A 23,497-nucleotide genomic window follows, 5' to 3' on the forward strand; every position below is an offset into this window, starting at 1 on the left:
TCTTTGGCCTACTCATCTGAGAAATGATTTTATTAGTGTTGTTATGCATATATATATATATATATGTGCATGTGTGTGTGTGTGTTTGGACAATGATTGAAAAGAATATTTTCAATAATAAAATTACCGAAAATAGGATGGATAAAAAGTGCAATTTCAAAAATTAATTGGAATAATTTTGGCTAAAAATCATTTTTACTTTCTATCACTTGCTTAATTAATTAACAGCAAAACTTTGAAATTTCTGTTCTGTTTGCTTTACAACATAAAAATAATTTTTCTGTCAAGAAAATTACTTTTTTTTTTTTTTGTTGTAGTTTTGATATCAAACATCACGTACAGGAGCCTTTTTGTCCCCAAAAGGCATTTCTTACGACGATTAAACATGCTATTAATTCAAGAAATATATACCGTCTCATATATCAGTGTTAAATGCCTCTGTGGAAACATGAATCAGATTGGAGTCTAGGGTGCATGAAATTAAAACCAAAGGAGAAAAGATCAAGAAATGAAAAATATTAGTAAAACATTAGTAATTCATTAATTAAAGGACAAGGCTTTTTTACTTTTTGATATTTTTAGACAAAATAAATATAATTCCTATCTATTTTAAAAATCATCATATATGCAATCGATCCCCTATATTTTAAATTGAACCGTAAATTAAATTAACTTCTATAAATGGTTGTAGACGAATTTGGTAAGGATATGAAACTAATTAAATTGAGACATACACTCCTACAGTTTTATTTAAAAAGAAAAAAACATATGTTTCACTAATTAGTTCAATAGAGTGTAAAATACATGAGTTCTTAAAGTTTAACAATTTCGTTTAGTTAATTAGCTCATAGTACTTTTCCTTGCACTAAAATAAGCCACACGTAAATGGTAATGTATTTAAACAAACTTGATCACAAAAAATGTCTAAAAATGTGAATCCTAACCATTTGTCATTTGGTATATTTTTTATTTGCTCTTTAATAATTTTTTTATTTCAATCATTTTTATAATTTTCTAAGATAAGAAATGAAAAGTAATTTTCATTATTATTCATTCCTTATTCAGTCTTGTGAGTTTGATCAGTCCATGACTCTAACTCGATCAAGATGCTAGTAAGTGAAATGATTATAGTACATGATAATCGAAATCCCTAATAAGGTTTACTTGAAATATTGATTTTATTGCCATTTGGATTGTCCTAAATTATGCTAAATGTCGCTTAGGACATTTCAAAATGATTCTAAGAAATGGAGAGTTTTCATTTCTAAAATAAGAAATAGAAAGTAATTTTCATTACTACTCATTCTCCATTGAGTTTTGTAGGTTTGATCAGTCCATGAGTCTCATTCGGTCAGGATACTAGTCAGTGGAATAATTATAGTATATGGTAATCAAAATCCCAAACAAAGTTTACTTTAAGTATTAATTTCATTGTCATTAGAATTGTTCTAAATTATATTAGATGTCGCTTAGGACCTTTCACATTTTCTTAGTAGATGGAAATGTTCGATCGATGTCAAAGAATTTGACATGTCTTGATTGCTATATGAATGTGAACCTAGAAGGTCACACACAATTTAAGCATATATTTGGATTAGTGATACTTTGCTAATATGTTTTCTTAATTATCATTAAGAGTTAATGATGATGGATATTTATTAAGAGTTAACAAAATGATCAATAGACCATTAAGGGTTAACAGAAGAAGATCATTAAGAGTTAATGGGTATCATTAAGAGTTAATGGACATACCGTTAACAGAGTTAATAGGAGGTCTTTGCTTTATTAAGACTTAGTAGAAGGGTTATTATGAGTTAATAGTGAGTCATGAAGCAATATGTCAAAACTTGAGAAGGAATACATGAAAGAGTTGACCTTTTTTCAAGGGTTGTCGATATTTTTTGCCAAAGTGGCCAAAATGGTTGATCGGTTGTCTTGAATTTTTTGCCAAAGTGGCCAAAATGGTTGATCGGTTGTCTTGAATGTTTTGCCAAAGTGGCCAAAATGGTTGATCGGTTGTCTTGAATGATTGACAATTTATGTGGCGAGATTTAAATTCTTGAGCTTTCTTTCTTCGCTTTCGATGATAGAACAATTAATACTTTATTGTTGCTTTAATTAATGCTTTCTTAGAGCATTAAACGAGGCAATAGAAAAGGGAGGCAAAAAGGAGGGAACGCTAGGGTTTAGTTCATGTGATCTTCATTAGGCCATTTCTCCTCACGCCTATTGCAAGCAACGAAAAACAAAGCTTTTCTCTCTAGCCATTGTTCATCTTCTTTCTTACTCCACCGCTTCTAGCTCTTCTTTTATTCTTGCTCACTTTTTCCTTTTTGTTGATCTAAGATTGTGAGACGGTCAACATCCTTTGTTAAGAACCAAAAGTTAGCCTTGCATCACCTTTGTCAAGACTTGATTAGCACAAGTCGACAAAGGGTTCAAGTGGTTGTCTAGGTATGGACTAACTTGGTTCTCTATACATGTAAGGGTGGCGTGGTCGACCAAAAACAAGTTCGGGAGCTGATGGAGTTGGTTCGTGGTAGGTTCATGGGAGCTTGACAAGTGGTTGGAATCATTCAGGTCAGAGGCACAATAAGAAGCAATCAGGCGCATCTCCTTTTCGTGCTTGAGGTAAGAGTTACTTTTTACAACATTTCATTTGATGTCTTGTTATATGTATATGGTTGATATCATTGTCACGTAAGAATTGATTTTTTTTCGTAATATTTTATTTTAATTTTTGAAAAAGTTTTAAATACCAATTTATGTTCTTGTAACTATCACTAAGTGTTAATGCATTCTTTCAGTACAATTTTAGAAAATAAAAAAAATATTTTATATTCTTCAATTTAAAAAAAAATTAGTTTGAACTTTAATTTTAATTTTTTATCTCTATAAAAATATTTTTTAAAAAAATTACTCTAATTTAATACGAGTAAACAAGCCTAAGTCCACGTTGAGTCAAAATTCTCCGGATCTTTTTATATGATTTTTGTTGGTATTCACTCATTTCAGGCACGGAAATCAAAATAGAAGACGAGAAATTAAAAATAAAAAGTAAGAAGATGTGCGTTTTGGCAAAGAGACCTGGAATTGGCGACATTTGGCAGCGAAGAAAGAAAAAAAAAAAAAAAAAGGGAAGAAAGGGCCAATTAGAGGTGGACAGGCAGAGGAGGCGGGGGGGGGGGGGGGGGGGGGGGGACAGCAATGTGATGCGAGTAGTGACTAGTGAGGCGTTCGGAAGCGTGGGTATCGAGGATACTGGCGGCCAGGGCCAGGGCTTGGCCCTGCTGCAAAAAAATCCCTTGCCAACGTCAGTGTGGATCCCTCCTCCAGATATGCTTCTCATCTTTTGCTGAACCCCTTTTCAGTTTAAAGTCTAGGAAGAAATCGAAACACCATCATTCATCACCCCTCGCTCCAAAATTTTTTTTTTTGGTCCCCCCCCCCCCCCCCCCCACCCTACGCTACATTATTATCAGTCTGTTATTATATAATTGTAAAAAAAAAAGAAGCTAAAATCTTCTCTTTTCTTCTTCTTTGAGGTTAAAATGTTTTATCTTCATTTATTATTTATTTTAAAATTATTGACTTATGGTACCAACGTGTGAAGAATCAGTACCGTTAGAAGAGCTTTTTTGCGGATGTCACATCAATTTTGATTGAAATTGACTCATCATCTTTGTCTCGGTAGTTGTTACTACTAAGAAAAAAGAAAATGGGAAATTGACTCATCATCATTATAATGGCAGTGCACTGCAGGTTTCAGTTCTGATGCCATTTCAATTTGGGCCCTTTCGTTTGCTTTCAGTTCTATATTTTATTATTTTCAAACTTAAAATTAAAAATTTATATTGTGTTACTTATTTTTATTAATTTTAATAAATTATTTCAAAATAAAACAAGAACAAAAGGCTTTTCCTATTTTTTTTTTTTTTGTTTTCTAATCAACTTAGTTGTTGACGAGAAAACAAAAGACTGAAAAATTCTGCTAATCGATTGATTAGTAACAAAGACATAAAAAAAAAAAAACTCCATTAATCAAGTAATTAAATGCCTATTTTCTTCCCTCGAACATTATATCATTTCTCTGAATAAAAACGAACCAAAAAAAAATCAAAAATAAAGACTACCAAACAGGCCCTAGTTAACTAAAGATAAAAATCTCTACCAACCAGCTAAACAGTTGACTCTTGGAAGATACTAAAGATGAAGTGTCAAAATTTATCTTTGTACATTATACATTTTTAACAGTTACAAAGTAGAAGTTGATGATCATTAGTTGAACATTGCAGATAACATAGGAAGGAAACAAATATTCAAGCGCGCCTCTTACTCAGACGCCAAGAATTTGGTTCGTGGTATCTGTCGTAGAGTGGTTCAATGCGCTCTTGACGCTTGCGCTTGCTCATCTTTGTAGGATCTGCCACTTTGAAGAACCTGGGTGCGAGTTCCACAAGCCATTTGGGATCAATGACTGCCACCTCCCGCATGTACTCCTTAGTGGTCATTACCAGCTCGTGGTAGATGACCCAGTCTGGCTGCCTCTGGAAAAGAGCACTGCTGGGGTGAATATAAACCGGCTGGTTTTCCACCAGAGTTCTATAACCTTCTTGTGGATCCTTTCTTGCTGCATGAAAAAAGAACCCAGCAGTAATTGCCTTCCTTATCTTGGTGAAATTCTTTCCAGCACTCACAACATCCAATTTATACCTGAAATATGGCATCCGTTAGCAACTCGGGAAACAGGGGGAACCATTTAGAAATCTACGTAAGTTAGACATCTCTCTTTGAATATAGCATAAAGAGGAGAATCTGCTGTTCATTTGCTCAATTACAGATTAGACAAGAAAAAAGAATATGAAGCTACTTGATATACTATACTACATTACACGCAAAGATTAATATTTGGTATGTTACACACAATGAACAAAAATAACAAAGTTTACACAGGCTTTTAACACAATGGTATTCGCATCTATTCCAATCTCTCTGGGTGTGGACAACAGATGGTCGTACTTGGTTATTATTGCAACAGATGGAGTGCCTCAGTAAAATATGTGTGGGTTTATCGTCTTGGCATTTGACAAGATGTTCCACAATCTGAATTACTACTGTAAGAAACAAAAGTATTCACCTGGTATCGTGTCTTTCATATGAAATCAATTAAGGTTGTATTTGCTAGTATGAAGACTGTTATCAACCTAGTTTATTTTTCTAAGAGAGTAAAAGTAAGGAAAAGAGCAAGATCCAGCACTGGAAAAACTTCGAGGAACAAGAGGGTTTCCACTGAAGGGGCTTTTCCTTTAATGCACCAGAGGGATTTTCCAGATCCAAAATGTCAACAAAGATGAACTAGAGAAGAATAAAGTGATTGGAGAACTTTGACGTGGTTGACAATGGTGATGATTGTCCTGGAGAGAGTAGAGGAAGAGGTTCTAATTTCTATAGTAGCTACAGGTTTGGCCAAATATCCTCTAGGTGGTAGCATTGAGATGATTTCACATATTGTGATGCATTTCAATTATTATTTAGTAGTCCATTGTTTGATTTTTGTATTTTTATTGTTGGAAATATCACAATTTACTTAACGGATAATTCGAATAACAACTGGATTTTTCTCCTAATCTTATGGCTGAAAAATAGGAGATAAAAGGATAAAATGATAAAGTGATTTGGAGATTAGAAAACTCTAAAAATAAAGAGATAGAGGCAGCAGATAATTTAAGATATCTCAGCAGTTTTTTAAATTCTTTTTGTTGTATTTTATCTTTAAAACATTCAAATATGTTCCTAGAATATAGGAAATAACCCAAGTATTGTGTATAAATACCGCATACTACCCAAAAATAGATCAAGCAATCAATATACAGTTCTTTCAGCTTGTTTCATCTTCTTCTACATGGTATCAGAGTTCTTTCTTGGAACCCTAATTTTTCTGCCGCCATCCTTTAAGTTTTTTTGGTGTTGTTACAGTCTTCATTATTGTTCAACCACTACTTTCAACCCTCAACCTTTTTCAGTCCTCATCACTGCATCTATTTGGCAGATATCGTCACTACCATCTCTACAATTTCTGATACAATCACTCCAAATCCTTCTCATATTCCATTAGGGAATCAACTCCATTGATTTCTTGGGTAATTCTCAGACTACTGAAAATACACCTAGCTATCGTAGTGATCTCCATCCTATCAATTCAGCTTATCGACTCCATAGAAAGAATTATCTGCAATGGTCTCAAGTAGTCTCTACCTATCTAAAGGGGCGTGAAAAACTGTCTCACCTAACCAGCAAGGGCCCTAGCTCTACCAATCCAAGGTTTGGGGCATGGAGTGAAGAAGATGCCATGACTATGTTATGGCTTTGGAACTCCATGCTACTAGAAATAAGTAAAAATTGCATGTTTTTATTTTCTGCTCATGACATTTGGGAGACTCTTCACAAAAGTTATTCAATGAAGTAAGATGCAATAGTTATCTATGAGCTGCGGACCAAGGCTGCAGCTATGAAGCAAGGAGGGGAGGGATGACAATGACTGATTATTACAACACTCTTACTAGTATTTGGTCTAAGATCAATCATTACCAGAATATGACAATGATCTGCTCTGAAGATACTCAAACACTCTGCATTTGTGGAGAGAGATCGAATCTTTGATTTTCTTGCTGGTCTTGATGAAAACTTTGAACAGAAAGCTTTTTAATATTTTATTTACATGCAACCCTAGTTATAGTGTTGGATATTTATAGCTTTAGGAAAGATTATAATAGGAAATATTACAATACAACACATTAGGAAAGTATCCTAATTTGAATTTAGGAAACTATCCTAAACAAGATTTAGAAACTTCCTAAAACCTTCAGCATTCTAGAAGTAGCCATAGCTGGCTTCTTTCCTTTTTCTTGAATCTCCTTACACCAACACTCTCCCTCAAACTGGTAAATGAATATCCATAATTCTCAGCTTGTATATTAGGTCTTTAAATCTTCTAGTTGCCAATCCTCTTGTTAGAAGGTCAACCACCTGTTTCTTGGAAGGAACATAAGGTATTTGAATTATACATTTTTCAAGCTTTTCTTTTTATAAAGTGCCGGTCAATCTCCACATGCTTAGTCCTGTCATGCTGCACATGATTATGAGCAATGCTTATGGCCGATTGGTTATCACAAAATAACCTAATTGGTTCATTGACAGCAACCTTCAAGTTTGCTAGCACAATCCTTATCCATAGCAATTCACATAGGCTGAGTGCCATAACCCTGAATTCGACTTCAACACTCGATCTTGCCATTATGCTTTGCTTCTTACTTCGCCAAGAGGCCAAATTCCCACCTAAAAACATGCAACATCCAAAAGTAGATCTCCTATTCACTAGAGATCCAGCATAGTCTGCATCTGTATACCCTTGTATATCCAAAGAACCACCTGCTTTGAATAGGATTCCTTTGCCTGGGGTTGTTTTCAAGTAGCACAATATCCTTCTCACAGCCCGCATATGACTCTTAGTAGGACAATGCATAAATTGACTTGCTAAACCCACTGCATAGGCTATATTTGGCCTAGTATGCGACACGTAAATCAATAGCCTTACTAACCTTTGATACATTCCTTTGTCCATGGGTGGACTGCTGGTGTCTCCCCCTAATTTAGCATTAGGTTCCACTAGAATGCACACTCTTTTTCCTCCCAGCAAACCTGTCTCCTTTAAGAGATCCAATATATACTTGCATTGGGATAGAAAAATACCTTCTTTGGAGTAGGCTACCTCTATTCCCAAAAAGTATTTGAGTGATCCTAGGTCCTTAATCTCGAAGTTCTGAGCTAGCTTGCTTCTTAGAACCTGTTGTTCATCCATATCTTTCTCTGTTCAATGATGTTATCCACATAAACCAATAATACAATCACCTTTCCCTTCCTTGAGTGCTTAAAAAAGAGTGTGGTCAGCCCTACTTTGTTGGTATCCCATAAGCTTCATGGCTTTGGAGAACCTATCAAACCAGGCTCTCAATGATTGCTTGAGGCCGTAGAGGGCCTTTTTAAGTTTACATACTTCACCTTCGTTTCCTTCCTTGAATCCTAGTGGCTACTCCATGAAGACCTCTTCTTCTAAATCACCATGAAGAAATGCATTCTTCACATCTAGTTGCTATAGTTTCCATCCATAGTGGGCTGTCAAGAATAAGAGAATCCTTACCGTGGTCATCTTAGCTTCCAGAACAAAAGTCTCCAAGTAGTCAATTCCATATATTTAGGTGTAGCCTTTGGCCACCAATCGGGCCTTGTATCTTTCCAATGATCTATCTACATTGTATTTTAAGTTGAAAACCCATCTATAGCCCACTGGAATCATTCCCTTTGCTTTGGCACCATATCCCATGTGTTATTCTTCTTTAATGCCCTCATTTCCTCCTGCATGGCTAGCTTCCATTTCTAATCCTTTAAGGCCTCATCCATCGATTTAGGGATAACGATGGTGTCAGAGAAGTCAAGAAGCTTTTATGTTTCTGGGACAACTTGTGGTAAGAAAGATAGTTGGCTAAAGGATGTTGAGTGCATTTTCTAACTCTTTTTCTAATGGCAATAAGGATATCCAAATCAGTAGAGAAAGAATGAACAGGATTAAGGGGGCAAACCATTTCAGTACTTGGCTGGGAATGAAATGTTGATCCTTGCTGAGGGTGAGACATAGACTGTCGTTTTCTGTGTTACACAAAAGGGGAGCCCTTGAACCTTATCGAGGATGAGGTCTTTGTTTGGCCTGCTTGATTAGGGCTTTGGTGATCACTTGGAACAACTAAGTGATGATCACTATAAAAAAGAGAGGTTTGAAGCAATAGATGGAACATGATTAACAAGATTACCTATTGATTCTGATGTCTTGAGAGGGATTAAGTTCAAAATAGGAAGAGCTAAACCTTTGTCACCAATCAAGTGATTCTCCCCCTGGAGACCAAGGTTAGTGGACCAAAGAAAGATTGAGATTGAACAAAGGTCACATCCTTTGAAACAAAAAATTCCCTAGTAGAAGTATGATAGCATTTGCATCCTTTTTGGGTAAGAGAATAACCAAGGAAGAGACACCTAAGAGCCCTAGGGTCCAGCTTGTCTTAAGCTTGTTGAGGAATGTGTGTCACGTCCCTAGGATTTAGCTAGGGTCTAGGAAGGAATTAAGAAGGATTTGGGAGGGAAACGAAGGAGAATTAGAAGGAGATATAGAGCAGAAATTAAGAGAAATGAGAGAGAACTAGGAAGAATGAGAGAGAGAAAATATGGAGAGAACATATGAATTCACTATATTGTTTCAGCATGCCTTTCTCTACATACTATGGCCTATTTATAGGCTATTCAACAGTAAATGAAATCTGAAAAATAGCACCCATGTGCTCCTAACAACTCACAAAATGCCTCCTACTAACTACTACAACCTTATTACAATAATACCCTTCTAACTACCCTTGAGTTGTGACATTCCCCTCCCCTTGAAAGGTTTTTTGTCCCCAAGAAACTTATTACAACCAAGCTATCGTTTCTTTATCCAATGCCCATCTTCACCCATTGATTTCTTCTTCGTTTTTCCTTCTTCTTATCTTGTTTTTCCTTTTTTTTCCTTTCATCTTGTTTCGCTTTATCCTTCTGCTTCCTCCATTGCTCCAAATCAGAAACATATTGCTGAAAAGTTTTAGTGTAATCAGTATCATGCAAGCATCCTCCGGCCTCCCTTAACCTCTAACCATTCTTGAACTGCCCTCCATTGGTTATCCACTTCGATTAAGGCACAAGTTTCCTCCCAATTGACTAATTTCTCAGTTGGAGTTACCTGATCCATAGTAGGTAATTTAGCAACTCCTTCCATTCCTATTCCTTCAAGAGAAATAGATTTAAGGTCTCCACAATCTAAGGCTGTTGTGATTGTTTCCACTCCAAGATCTTTGGCTCCCAGATTTCTAACAAACATCTCAGCTTCATCCTCAACAGTTACCTCCTCCAATAGTGTTATATTGAGGGTTTTAGCAGCTAGATTTCCAGTACCAGTGAGAGTGCTTGGGATGCTGCCAACCATTGGACTGCCATCCCCCAATTCTTCGATCCCTTCTACTGCTTCTTTTTCTTCCTCATCAGCTTCTTGCATCTCTAGATTAACAGCCTTAGAAGCTCCATTGATCATATAGGTTTTGATCCTTTCTCTAAACCGATTACACAAGTCAATTACAAACTGCGGCCAGCTCAATTCCACCCTTCCCCAGCTCCAATTCTGGAATCAAACGTATGAAATTCCACTCAAATTACTTGCAGCCATTTTTACCTTCTCCTTTTCATCTACTTGGTGTTGGTAGAACACCCGTTCACATTGCCGAATCCACCATTTTGGCCTATCCCTGTCAAATACCGGAATAGCCAATGGAGCAATAGTGGCCCAATCAACACTTGGAATTGAGGTCGATAAAGTCCCATTAGCAATCTGAAATTTATGTGAACACATTATCAACAAATGGTCCAGCTGCCTACGAAGGTCCTTAATTTCCTTTGTTGTAGCAATTAGTCCTTCGGCCATCTCTTCAGTTCAATTTCTTGAAATTGCACCCTGTAACAGCCTCTTGATCAGCTTCCAAAGACCCTTCGAAAACTTATTTCGGTACTCCAAACTCACCGAAATTCAGTCACTGAAATTGCTTCAATAAATCACCCAGACCTACTGATAATCGATTGCCGCAACTTAGCAGCTTCAAGTTCAGCCAATCTAAATTCACTGGAACCTGAATTCAGTAACCTATTCTGCCTCGGTCGCTGCTTTGCCTCGACTGCAACTGATCACTGCTAATATTGCTTTGGGAGATGCCTGACTCACAGCCGAGGAATGATCAGTTCCATTGCAGTACATCAAAGTCGCCTCCCACTCTCAAACGAAAATCACCGCTGGAAATTAATAATAGAGAAGTATCATCCCGCTCGCAATAATTCCTCTAGATTGCCGAAATTCACCCCTGTACCGTTTCTGATCGCACCTTCTTTCACGACTCAGTCACATGCAATGACCTAGACCTGTTTTTTCCGCTCCTCACCGCGCCTACCTTCCCGCCTCAACCACAAGCAGCAAGTATGCCGGAATCAAAGTGATTCAAGGATCGCCCAGTCTCACCCAATCACCGACATCTACTTGAAATTCTTCTGAATTCTTGAATCGCCCACGACTCTGCTTCAATCGCGCCTCAGCTTCACCTTTCAAATCTGATTCACTTCCGATCGATGTTTGCTTTGCTCGGCTTCTCCATTCAAATTTGAGTTCAGTTCCGCCTTGCAACTAGTCGCTTTCTACCCCAATCGATGCGAGTCAAATTCCCCCAACAGAGTTGCCACCCAATCACCGTCCACTGTCTCGCTTCCGAAGCAACTTCCGCTGCCTAACTCCTCTTCCTACCTGATTTGAGTTGGTCACTGAAAGCAGTTGCAATTACTGTCGGCTTCGATCGGCTTCTCTTCGATGCCTTAATTTTCGTTTAAATCGCTACTCAATCAATGGCCAGAAGTCGCTGACACTCTGGCCCTACCGATCCACTTCCACGCAAGTGGTGGCTTCTAATTCGCCTCTGCTCACCTCGATCAATACTCGTAGCAGTCTCCAGAGAACCGATTCTTTTTGTGGACTTGCTGAATTAACTTCACGGAATTGCTACTCTGATGCGCCTCAGTATTAGCCGATAATTTCTTTGCTCCACTTTAGTTCGCCCTTCCGATAATCACCGTCGGGATTCTGGCCGAGGTTAGCCTGGCTCTGCTCGGTTCCAATCTGCTTTCAAGTCCTTCAAACTCCGATTGGAACAAATGCTCGAAATCGCCAGTCACAGCCTAGAATCAACCGGCTTTGTTTCGCTTCTCAATTTCGAACCGAGTTGATACGAATTATCGAAATCACAGCCGAGGAAGGACTTGCTCTGATACCATTTGTCACGTCCCTAGGATTTAGCTAGGGTCTAGGAAGGAATTAGGACGGATTTGGGAGGGAAACGGAGGAGAATTAGAGGGAGATATAGAGCAGAAATTAAGAGAAATGAGAGAGAACTAGGAAGAATGAGAGGGAGAAAATATGGAGGGAACATATGAATTCACTATATTGTTTCAGCATGCCTTTCTCTACATACTAGGGCCTATTTATAGGCTATTCAACAGTAAATGAAATCTGAAAAATAGCACCCATGTGCTCCTAACAACTCACAAAATGCCTCCTACTAACTACTACAACCTTATTACAATAATACCCTTCTAACTACCCTTGAGTTGTGACAATGTGGACGAAGGCTACATAGTCAAAAACTCTAAGAGGAAGAGGGGTATGCAAGCTGATGGAAGGAAAATAAGAAGAAAGGCACTAGAAAGAACTGTGATGACCAAGGATCTTAAATGGCACCCTATTAATTAGGTAGGCTGCAGTGATAACTGCCTCTCCCTAGAAATATTTAGGAACATTATGATGATGAAGGAGAGTTCTAGTGACATTTAGGAGGTGTCTCAGCTTCCTCTCAGCCATTCCATTTTGTTGTGGAGTGTTGATGTAGGAAGACTCATGGAGAACCCCATTTTTTTTCGAAAAAGGGATGCAAGTGTTGATTAAAAGAATCCCTTGTATTATCAGTCCTAAATTTCTGAATAGGAGAGCCAAATTGGGTCAAGAACATTGAATAAAAATAAGGCAAAACAATATTAACAGTAACCTTATCCTTTAAAAGGAATACCCAAATCATTCTAGTGCAATCATCTATAAAAGAGATGAGCCCAGAACAATTGAGAGTCCTAGATGGTCCCTAAACATCAAAATGGATTAGAGCTAAAGGGTGAGAAGGCCTTTTATTACTAATAGGATAGGATACTCGAGTATGTTTTGAAATTTCACATACATCACAATGTAAAGCACTAGGATCTACTTGCTAAAACAAATTAGGAAACATAGCTTTAAGTAAATGAAAAGGTGGATGCCCTAGCCAGTAATGATGAAGCCAGATGTCAAGATGGGATGAATGAGATTGAGATGTGCACGCCAGTTTAGGTTGAGTTTTGTTAGGTTGCAAGATCTCCCTCTTTATAACATATAGCCCATTCTTCTCCTTAGTAGCACCAATCATCCTCTTCATGGACATTTCCTGAAATTTACAAGAGTGGGGAGAAAATAACACGACAATTGAGATTCTTAGTAAGTTGGTGGACATAAATCAAGTTGGTTGACAAGTTAGGGACATGTAAAACTTGTTTAACAAGAAGATTAGGGCTAAGAGTAACCCTTCCTTGACCCTTGATAGGAATAGATGTTCTATTAGCAATAATAATCTGTTTAGGTGTCTCAAGAGGTTTATAGGTGTCAAAAACAGTGGAGTTATGGGACATGTGATATGTAGCTCCTAGTCTAGAATCCATATATCATCCCTATTGGTTTTTGAGTCTATTAAAGAACTAGAATTAACGGTATTACCTGGCTGGTTACCTTGCTGGGCAATGGAGCATGATCCATCTTGAAGGGTTTTCTGGAACATCTTGAGTTTGCTGATTTCATTAGGATTCAGTTGGTTCAGCTCCAATTCAGTCACCAAGTCTACTTTTCCACAATCTCTTCTTGCTTATTGGAAAAATAGGCTTGATTCTTAGAGGATATGTTTCTAAATCACCCTAGTTTTTGCAACACAGCCTCCTTCCCATGCAACTTGAAGCAGGTTTCTCAGAGTATGCTTTGGCTTTTTACAGTAGGAGCACCACAAACCTTCTTTCCCATGTGACTTGAACTGCCCATCAGTCCTTCCTTCTTGTGATTTGAACCTTGACCCTTCTCCTTATTAGTTAATATGGTTGATCCTTCAGAATTGATTTCCCCCAGCATTGCTATTCTCCTATTCTCCTCACTTCTAACAACTGAAAAAACCTCATTGAGAGATGGAAGCTTTTCCCTTCCAAGCATTTGAACTCTTACTTGGTCATACTTTAGTGTTGAGCCCAGCCAAAAACTCCACAATTCTCTCTTTCAAGAATAGAATTGAGAGTGGCTGCATCTGTTCCACACACCATTTTAATGTCTTGGTAGTGGTCAAGTTCCAGCCAATATCCATTCATTTTGTTATAGTACTCAGTGACTATTAAGGCCCCCCTTGTTTAGTGCTACTCAATTTTATCTTAACCTAAAAAATAATTGAAACATCTTGGACTTTAGAGTAGGTATGCCTAACTATTTCCCATATATCCTTAGCAGAGGATAAAAACATGTAATTTTTACTAACCTCAAGATGCATAGTGTTCCACACTCCACAGCCATGACATGATCATGGTGTCTTCTATATCCCAAGCTGAGAACTTGGGATTTGATGCCTTGGGGCCTGGATCTGTCAAGTGATGTAGCTTCCCTCTCCCTTTTAGGAAAGTCTTGACCAACTAAGCCCACTGCAAGTAATTCCGCCCATCCAATCGGTAAGATTGGTGCATTCCTGGTAGGCAAGCCTCCCATTGGAGTATCAACCGTGTTGGTTCCCTTTGAAGTCATAGCTGGAGTTATCCCAGAGATTTCAAACATGATCGGAAAAAGAGGATGGAGTAGTCTATTGTAATTAAGGCAAAGTAATGGGAAAGACTTTGAGGGCACTAATGGCGATAAAGGCCAGAAAGAACCGGAGAATGCTAAAGGCAATGACACTCAGAGTGATTTCAGAAACCAGGCTTTGATACCATGAAAACTTTGAACGAAAAGCCTTTTAATATTTTATAGTTTTAGGAAAGATTACAATACAACACATTAGGAAAGTATCCTAAGTTGAGTTTAGGAAACTATCCTAAACAAGATTTAGAAACTTCCTAAAACCTTCAGCATTCTAGAAGTAGCAAAAACTGGCTTCTTTCCCTTTTCTTGAATCTCCTTACGCCAACACTTAACCTAGAGTATGACCAAGTAAGAGTGTAGATTTTAGGAAAGGATCCCATGCCTCCTATTTCAGAAGTATTCTCTATTGTTCAAGGAGAAGAGACATGATGCTCTGCCATGCTTGATCCACCATATGCTGGATCTTCTATGGCAGTAAACAAAACCACTCCAGCTGCAGCTAAAACATGATCTAAGTCCAACAAAGATGATTTATGGTGTAGCTACTGCAAGAAACCAAGACACGAAAGAAAATTGTTTCAAACTTCATGGAAAAGAACAACCACTTTGCAGATTGGGAGGTTTTAAAGGAATTCCCAATGGCCAAGCTAATCTCACTAATCAAAACAACTCTCAACCAAAACAAACTTCCTCATCGAGTATTGATATCAAAGAACAGATTGAACAACTGAAAAGCCTCCTTGATACACTTTCCAAGTCCCTTAGTTCTTGTTCATTTGCCTGGAATGGTAAGTGTCTTATTTCTTCTTCTTTTAATGCTTTTGGAACATCTCCACCTAACTATTGGATACTTGATTCTAATGCTACTGACCATATGACTCATGATTCTACTTCATTTATTTCCTATACACCAAGTTCAGGGCATCACAAAATCACTATTGCCAATAGATCCTCTCTTATTGTAGCTGGTGAAGGCCACATTACCTTAACACCTTCTCCTCATTTAACTAATGTCCTTCATGTACCAAAACTCACTATTAATCTCATCTCTATTTATAAACTAACCAAAAACTTAGATTGCATTATTACCTTTTTTGACAACAATTTGTGTATTTCAAAATCGGATATCAAGGAAGAAGATTGGAGCTGCTAAAGTCCAGAATGGCTTGTATCTTTTTGATAATGTGCAGGCTCTTGTTGCTTCTAAGAAACAGCTTGCTGAAACACAAGTCAAATCACCTAAACAGTTTGATATTTGGCTTCACCATAGACGTTTAGGTCATCTCAGTTTTGGTTCTCTTAAAGCCAAATCACCTAAATAGTCTCTAGTACTGATTTTCATTGTGAAATGTGTGAGTTAGCTAAACACCATTGTGTATCTTTTCCACCTTCATCAATAAAAACTTCAGCTCCTTTTGATTTAATTCATCCCGATGTATGGGGTCTTTCCAAAGTCTCTAATCTAAATGGGGCTAAATGGTTCATTACTTTTATTGATGACTACACTCAAGTCACTTGGTTATTTTTGCTAAAAGAAAAATCTAAAGTTCCAAAGATCTTTTAATATTTCTTTCAACTCATCCATACTCAATTTGGGGTTCACATAAAGCGTATTCAGATAGACAATGGGAAGGAATATTTTAATCATTCCCTACACCATTTTTTTTCAATCTCACAGGTCATTCATAAGTCCTCTTGTGTTGACATTCCTTGGCAAAATGGGGTTGCTAAGATAAAGAAGATTCTAAATGTGACTCGAGCCCTTCTCTTTTGACACCCATGTTCCATCTTATTTTTTAGGGCAAGTAGTCTTAACTGCTACACAACTTATCAACTGAACCCCATCTCGAATCCTTGACCAGAAAAGTCTCCTTCAAAAACTCTCTATTTCCTACCCTCACCTACCATATTTGACTAATTTACTTCTCAAGGTCTTTGGTTGTATCGCTTTTGTCCACGCCCACAAAATCAATCGCACTGAATTTGACTCTAGAGCACTTAAATGCCTATTTCTTGGTTATTCTAACACTCAAAAGGGATACAAGTGTTATCACCCCCCCCTTCTCGAAAGTTCTTTATATCTCTTGAAGTCTCCTTTCATGAAGATCAACCATTTTTCCCTTCTCCCAACATTCATCTTCAGGGGGAGCTCTATTCCAATTCAAAAGATGAAGCTTTTCTCCTTCCTTTACCTGTAGCAATTAACCATGATCAGCCCTTGTAGCCTTCACCAACCAACTGACCAAGACCAGCTTGCAGCAATTGACCATGATCAGCCCTTATAGCCTTCACCAACTGACAAAGACCAGCCTGCAGACCAGTCTCTGCCTTTGCCTACAGACACTAATCAACAGTGACCTAAAAATTGGCCTAGGCGGCCACTAGCAGCCATGATTATGGTTTAATCGGCCCCCTTAGGTGCCGGCCTGGCTAATCGGTACCAACGGCGCCTAGTCTCATGAAACGCCTAGGCTAATTATGGCCTAATCAGCCGCCTAATCCATTTTGTATGTTAGGTTTTTTGTTTCCCCTTACCCTTTCTCTCTCTCGTCGCTTTCCCCTTCTCTCTCTAACTCACCACTACCGACCATCTCTTGTGGGGTAGCCATTGCCACTTGGCCTTTTTGTCTCAACCTCTCTCATTGCACGCCGCCACCGCCAATCGCCTCTTCAAAAGCTCTCTTCAACGCCGCTAGTCATCTCTTTGGGCCCCTTAGTTGTCGCCCCAGTCGTCTCTCTTGGCCCCTTGGATGCCATCGGCAAACGTCTCTCTCGCAGTTGTTCTTCCTTCGCCCTCCGATAATAGCCATCAGCGGTTTATATATATATAATATCAGTTTATAATTTATATATATATTAGTTTATATATATAAACTTATATTATATATATAATTTGTTTATATATATCAAAAATTAAAAAAAAAAAAAAAAACAGTCTGCCTAGGCGCCAGACTAGAGCCTGGCGCCCGACTAATGCCTAGTGCGTTTTAGAACACTATTAATTAAGACCAACCCTTGATTGCAACAACTACCCAAGACCAACCTTTGCCTTTGCCTATAGCAGCTGATCATGACAATGACCTTACTATGATGAGCAAGCAATCCTCCCCTATAACAGCCTCACCATTGAAACCTCTAAATTAGCAAGAGACAAGAAAGCATAAGGAGCCTACACTTGTATACTCAAGAAGAGCATAGCCTAATTTGGATCAAGAGCTACTCACCAATTCCAACCCGACATCAAGTAATGAAATTTTGGAACTTGGTAGTTCTAACTTTCAAAACCCTATTGATCTTGAGTGGCCTATTGCATTGAGGAAGGGTACTTGTAAGTGTACTTAACACCCTATTTCTCAATTTGTTTCCTCTCAGCGATTATCTTTGCAGCATTCAGCGTTTCTTTCAAATCTTGGCTCCATAATTGTCCCAAGGACTATTCACGAAGCATTGAAAGATAAGAACTTGACTCTTGCTATGAGGGATGTGAACAATTGTGAGAAAACTTGGTATTTTATTTCTCTTCCACTTGATTACAGTATATATAGGAAAAAAAAATCAATCAAATCCCTAGAACTAAGGGAAAAAAAGGAATTTTAATTACATCAATTACTAATTTACATCAATCAATCAATCCCAACAATTAAGATTTGAGGAAAGGCTAGCTTGCTCAAGCATATATATCTTTTGAAAGGAGTTATGCTTAGCTTACATAATTTTTCATGGAGCCAACCAAATTATTTCAAATCACCTTTAAGTCCTACATCTTGCCAGGAGACTTAAAGGAGGTAAATTGACTTCTTAATTGAGGGAAGGAATTTGAGTAACCTTTGATGGAGTGGAACACACGGTCACTATTAAGATGGTTTTAGGATGAGATGGTTAGCAATAGAAACGTTCAACAAATTCCTCCTTGGGGAGAGGGTCTTGTAAATGGATAGTAGAGAGGCATCAAAGAGAGCAAAAATGGTTCTCAAGTATATGGGTCCACTAGGAGTGATAGGGCCCTCGAGAAGTCTCTTTTGTCTATAAATGTAGGTTGCAAAAGGGCATCTAGTCAGTGTGTGAGGATTTCCTAGATCATGTCAGCTTGGTGATGGGCAGTTAGGGATGTATTTTGTTTTCCTCTTTTTTGTGTGTGTGGGGGGGGGAGGGGGGGGGGGAGTGTAATTGCAAAAGGGTATCTAATCAGTGTGCCAGATCACAGAAATTTGTTGATATTATCAATTTGGAGGGGGGGAAGCTTTAGATAATGTGGAGGGCTAAGATTCGAAGAAACTTTTCCTGCTATTTCATCTCTAGATGTGTTTTATGGCCGCTCTGGAGGCTTTTATGTCCAATTATCTTCAGTTTGCAATGCCCAACTACTTGGGATATTGTGCTGGGGCACCTACACAACCAAGACATTTGTTGGTTTATAGAGTTTCTATAGCTGAATGTACTGGTAGTGGCCGGGGCAGGGGCAGGGAGTAATCATCCGGCATCCTGTACTCATGATAAACTTCAATGTGAAGTCCTTTTGGTGCTCTGAGATTCAGCTGCATAGCTTAAGGAGTACTTTTTTGTCCACATGGTATAATTAAATTGGTGTCTGGCAGGGACAGGCTAGATCTTAATTGCTTTTTTTACTTGGTTGATACTGTATAGTTGTAGAGAGTACAAAGCATTTGCTGATGTCTCTTTTACACCTCCCAATTTCTTCTCAGCCAGCCACATCTCTTGATGCTTCTTTAATGCATTCTTATTTAGTTATTAGTAATGAGTTATAAGGGCCTTAAATAAGGCAATAGACAGAACTGTTTGGTGAGATACAATTCATATGGACTATTCCCTGAATCCCAAATAGTGAGATAAAGGCTTGATATGTTATTACTAGTTATCAAGAAAGGAAACAAAAGGTCCACTTGGTACATGGACAAAAAGAACAACAAAAGGATGTTCATTAACAAAAAATGTGCAAACCATTTGGAAGGAAAAAACTGAGTAATCAAAAGTCAAGTTGCAAATGTTTTCCATATCCACTCTACTCAATACTACCAACATGGACACAATTAAGACAACATATCAAGTCTTAATAGCACTATGTGGGGGCATGAACAGGACAAAGACAAATGTGCAAAATACGTTTGAATGAGCAATAAGCATGGATGAAATTAAAAGGAGAAAAGAAGCATGCATTTCTTTAGCAGGAGGTGCAAGTAAATATTTTGTAAACAAAGGCATTCAAGTAATGCATTGAGCAATAGCCTTAGTAAGAAAGAATAATTAAGTAATAATGCAATAGAAAGATAAAAGAACATACTTGTCCATTATGGTGAGAAGCTGCTTCCGGACATCCTGTGCCCTCCTCAAGGATCGCGACTGAACAAAGTTCTCAAAGCACCAGGGACCAGAAAAATTCTTTGCCTTCCAAGCCTCGTACACAGCAAGTAATGTCAGATGATCTCCCTCAGGCTGGAAAAACTTGGCTCTCTTCTGATCAGCTTGGGCTTGTTTCTCCCTAGGCCTGTAAAAGATGTTTCCAGTTTGAATCATAGCAATGATTGTCAAAATCTCATCACTGCACCCAAGATCTACACTTGCTAGTAGCATCTTTGACAATGGTGGCTCCAAAGGAAATTCTGCCATTTTCCTACCCAATTTTGTCAGAAGCCCCTCCTCATCCAGACCTCCTAGACTGTACAGCTGTTCCATGGCAGAAATGAGAGCTTGGGGAGAAGGTGGATCCATGAAATCAAAAGATAGAAGATCGTTTATCCCCATAGCTTTCATAGTAAGAACAGTCATTCCAAGATTTATCCTTTGGATTTCAGGAATTGAGGTGGGGGACATCTCATTGTGAAAAGCACTCTCAGTGTAGAGACGATAACATTTTCCAGGTCCTGTTCGTCCTGCTCGACCAGCCCTTTGCTTAGCTGAAGCCTGGGAAATAGGAGTTATGACCAGTGAATCAAGCCCTTGTTTAGGATTGTACACATTTTGCTTCGCAAACCCCGGGTCAATCACATAAAATATCCCATCTATGGTCAGTGATGCTTCTGCAATATTGGTTGCCACAACCACTTTCCTCTTTCCAGGAGGGGCAGGTTCAAAGATCCTTGACTGCATTTCACTTGGAAGAGCGCTGTAGACTGGTAGAATAATCAATTCAGGGACATTTTTACCCAAACCTTTCATTCTCTCATAAAGACACTGACATGCATGATCAATCTCCTCCTGACCAGTCAAGAAGACGAGAATATCACCCTCGGGTTCTGTCAAGTGAATCTGAAGAACAGTAATCAGAGCAGCATCTAGATAGTCGCTCTCTGGTTGTTTGGTGTAGAGTATCTCTACAGGATAAGTTCTTCCAGGAATAGTGAAGATATTGCAGTTGAAGAAATACCCGGAAAATTTCTCTGCATCTAATGTGGCAGATGTGACAATCAAACGAAGGTCAGGTCTCCTCTTAACAAGCTGCTTCAATAGTCCAAAAAGGACATCAGTGTGGATTGTCCTCTCATGGGCTTCATCAAGCATTACAACTGAATACTGAGATAAATTCTCATCAATCAAAATCTCTCTCAGAAGCATACCATCAGTCATGTATTTAATCACTGTATCTGGTCCAGTGCAATCCTCAAATCGAATGGCATATCCAACTTCCTCACCCAATCGGCAGCCAAACTCTTCAGCAACCCTCTTTGCTACAGACATAGCAGCCACCCTCCGGGGCTGAGTACAGCCAATCTTGCCTTTGGTAGTGTACCCCGCTTCAGCAAGATACTGTGTCACTTGCGTTGTCTTGCCTGATCCTGTCTCACCGATTACAACCAGGACCTGATTATCATGCACAGCCTGAACCAATTCATTCTTCAATTTGTAAATAGGCAAGCTCTGCCTCTGTTCCTGGATAGAAAGCTTTGATCTCTGCCCAAAAGTCAAGGCTTTCCCAAAAGCATCCTTTTTCCACTCAGGCATATCATATGCTGATAAGCCAACACCCCTAAGCTCCTGTGCAAGATGCCTCTCACCTGTCTCCGGCATTGGGTCTTCCCACGGACGATTGAGATCCTTGGGGATAGAATCAAGCATTGTCCTCTGCTGCTGTTCTCGAACTTCCCTCCGCTCCTTTATCAGGGCCGACTGGAGTGCTGCTGCGCGACTCAAGGACCCTTCTGGATTCTTGAAGATCTTAACGGGCGACATGTCTAGAGAATACCGGCTTTGTCCCTGTAAGAACGCTGGTTCATCTTCATTTAGCTCAACTTCTAGCTCTTCTTCGGCACCCTCCTCTTGATACAGCATGCCATCCCCTTCTTCATCATACATGGGATATTCACTCACATCCAAAACACCAGAGGCAATTAGCTGCTTAGCTTCCCACTTCTCTGGTGAACTCATCCTCTTCAACGGCCTGCGCGATGGGGCAACACCGTCCTCTTCAGTGATTCTAATCCCGGAAAGACCTATCCTACTAGTTGGTCCCCCAGCATTAGCCCCTGAAGGGTTAGTCCGAAAAGCATCATCATCTGAGCTTTTCTTCAACGGAAGTAGATCTTTTCCGCTGTTCTGATCCACGTCCCTCATAGACAGACTCAACTTCTGACCTGAAACCGATATTACTTTCACAAAAACCTCCTGATCACGCTTGACAAAATCTTTGGCGTTACCAACTCGCCTATTGGCAATCTGCGAAACGTGGACCAGACCCTCTTTCCCCCTAAAATCACTGAGTTGAACAAAGCAACCTGTGTCCATTACTCTTGACACCCTGCCTCTGTACACCTGATACAACTCAGGCTCATCCGACTGATACCTGCCATTTCTTCGTTCCATCTCGCCATCTTCTTCATACTCATCTCTCCCATGCCCATCATGCCTGTTCTTATACCTCCCCCTACCTCTATCTTCTTCGCCCCTGTCATCTCCACCACGTCTTTCATATCCATCTCTCCTATGCCTCTCATGCCGATCTCTATGCCTATCCCTATCTCCATTTTCGTCATCCTCGTCTCGCCGGCTTTCCCCTCTGTTACGCCTCTCCCTCCTTTCCCCGTGCCTATCCCTACGCCTATCTCTATCCCTGTGCTTCTTCAGCTCCTCTTCCTCCTCATCGCCTCCAAGCCGGTTCTTCGTTTCCATCTCAATTTCCTTCTCGATCTCCTTCACTCTATCTCTACTGTCCGCGATCGCTAGGCCAGGAAAGCTCGGCTTCTTGCCATCAGAACCGCCATCTTTCTTCGACTTCGACTTCGGCCTCGGAGGCAAAATCGCGTGGATTATCGTCAACAGAGTTCGAACAAAGTAATCAGGCATCTCGGCGCCGTTCTGCTTCAGCTGCGCGTCGAATTCCTCCACATTCTCGCAGTTCCGGCCCATCTCGGTGATGAATTCCGCCAAAACCTTGTCGCCAAACCCTAGATGAGACTCCAGCTCCGTACAAACCTTCGAGACCAATGATAAGTACTCCAACTTCTTCAAACCACCCTCGTCTTTGGCGTCCGGAGCCATTGATGAATGCTCAAAAACCAGGAGATGTCTATATACAGAGAGATATATGGAAAGCCAAATTGAGAGCAGAACCAGTATAGAACCAGAAACCTTTCACTTTTGGCCCTGAAACCCTATTTCAGGGAGGGATTTTGCGAAAATCGTAAATAGTCCATCCAGGGCCTTGGGAGAGATTTTTAAACTTTGGAATGGAAAGTTTACGGGTCTGCATAGAATGTCGGTAGGAAATAAAAGGGCCAAAATTGAAAAACTAGATGCTGCGGGGTCCAGAATGGGCTTGGGTTGGGCTCTTCTGTACAAGTCGAGAGATAGGGGGAAATGTGAAACAGGCTAAGTTGGGCCGGGCCAAGCCCCCAAAATGTCACGGCCTAATTAAACAAAAAATAAAATATGAAGAGAAATTAATAAATCCAATACACAATTAATTATTTTTTT

At 39.2% G+C, this 23,497-nt stretch overlaps 1 protein-coding gene across 1 annotated transcript; it reads right to left on the reverse strand.

Moving 5' to 3' along the window:
- Window positions 1-4,210: 4,210 nt before the first annotated feature.
- On the reverse strand, window positions 4,211-23,237 carry LOC127795553 (probable pre-mRNA-splicing factor ATP-dependent RNA helicase DEAH5). The gene is made up of 2 exons (XM_052327313.1): window positions 19,872-23,237; window positions 4,211-4,713 (listed from the first exon to the last, which is right to left on the reverse strand). The coding sequence occupies exons 1-2, from the start codon at window positions 23,060-23,062 to the stop codon at window positions 4,320-4,322; spliced, it is 3,585 nt and encodes a 1,194-aa protein (XP_052183273.1). The 5' UTR covers window positions 23,063-23,237; the 3' UTR covers window positions 4,211-4,319.
- Between the last annotated feature and the right edge of the window lie 260 nt (window positions 23,238-23,497).

This window comes from Diospyros lotus, chromosome 2 (assembly GCF_014633365.1).
Source record: "Diospyros lotus cultivar Yz01 chromosome 2, ASM1463336v1, whole genome shotgun sequence".
Lineage (NCBI taxonomy): Eukaryota > Viridiplantae > Streptophyta > Magnoliopsida > Ericales > Ebenaceae > Diospyros > Diospyros lotus.

Excerpts from the sequence above, each read along its gene's own strand:
- LOC127795553 (XM_052327313.1), bottom strand. The coding sequence starts at position 23,062 with ATGGCTCCGGACGCCAAAGACGAGGGTGGTTTGAAGAAGTTGGAGTAC. Across the intron at positions 4,714-19,871 it reads CTTCTCACCATAATGGACAA|GTATAAATTGGATGTTGTGA; the intron begins GTATGTTCTTTT and ends GCCATATTTCAG.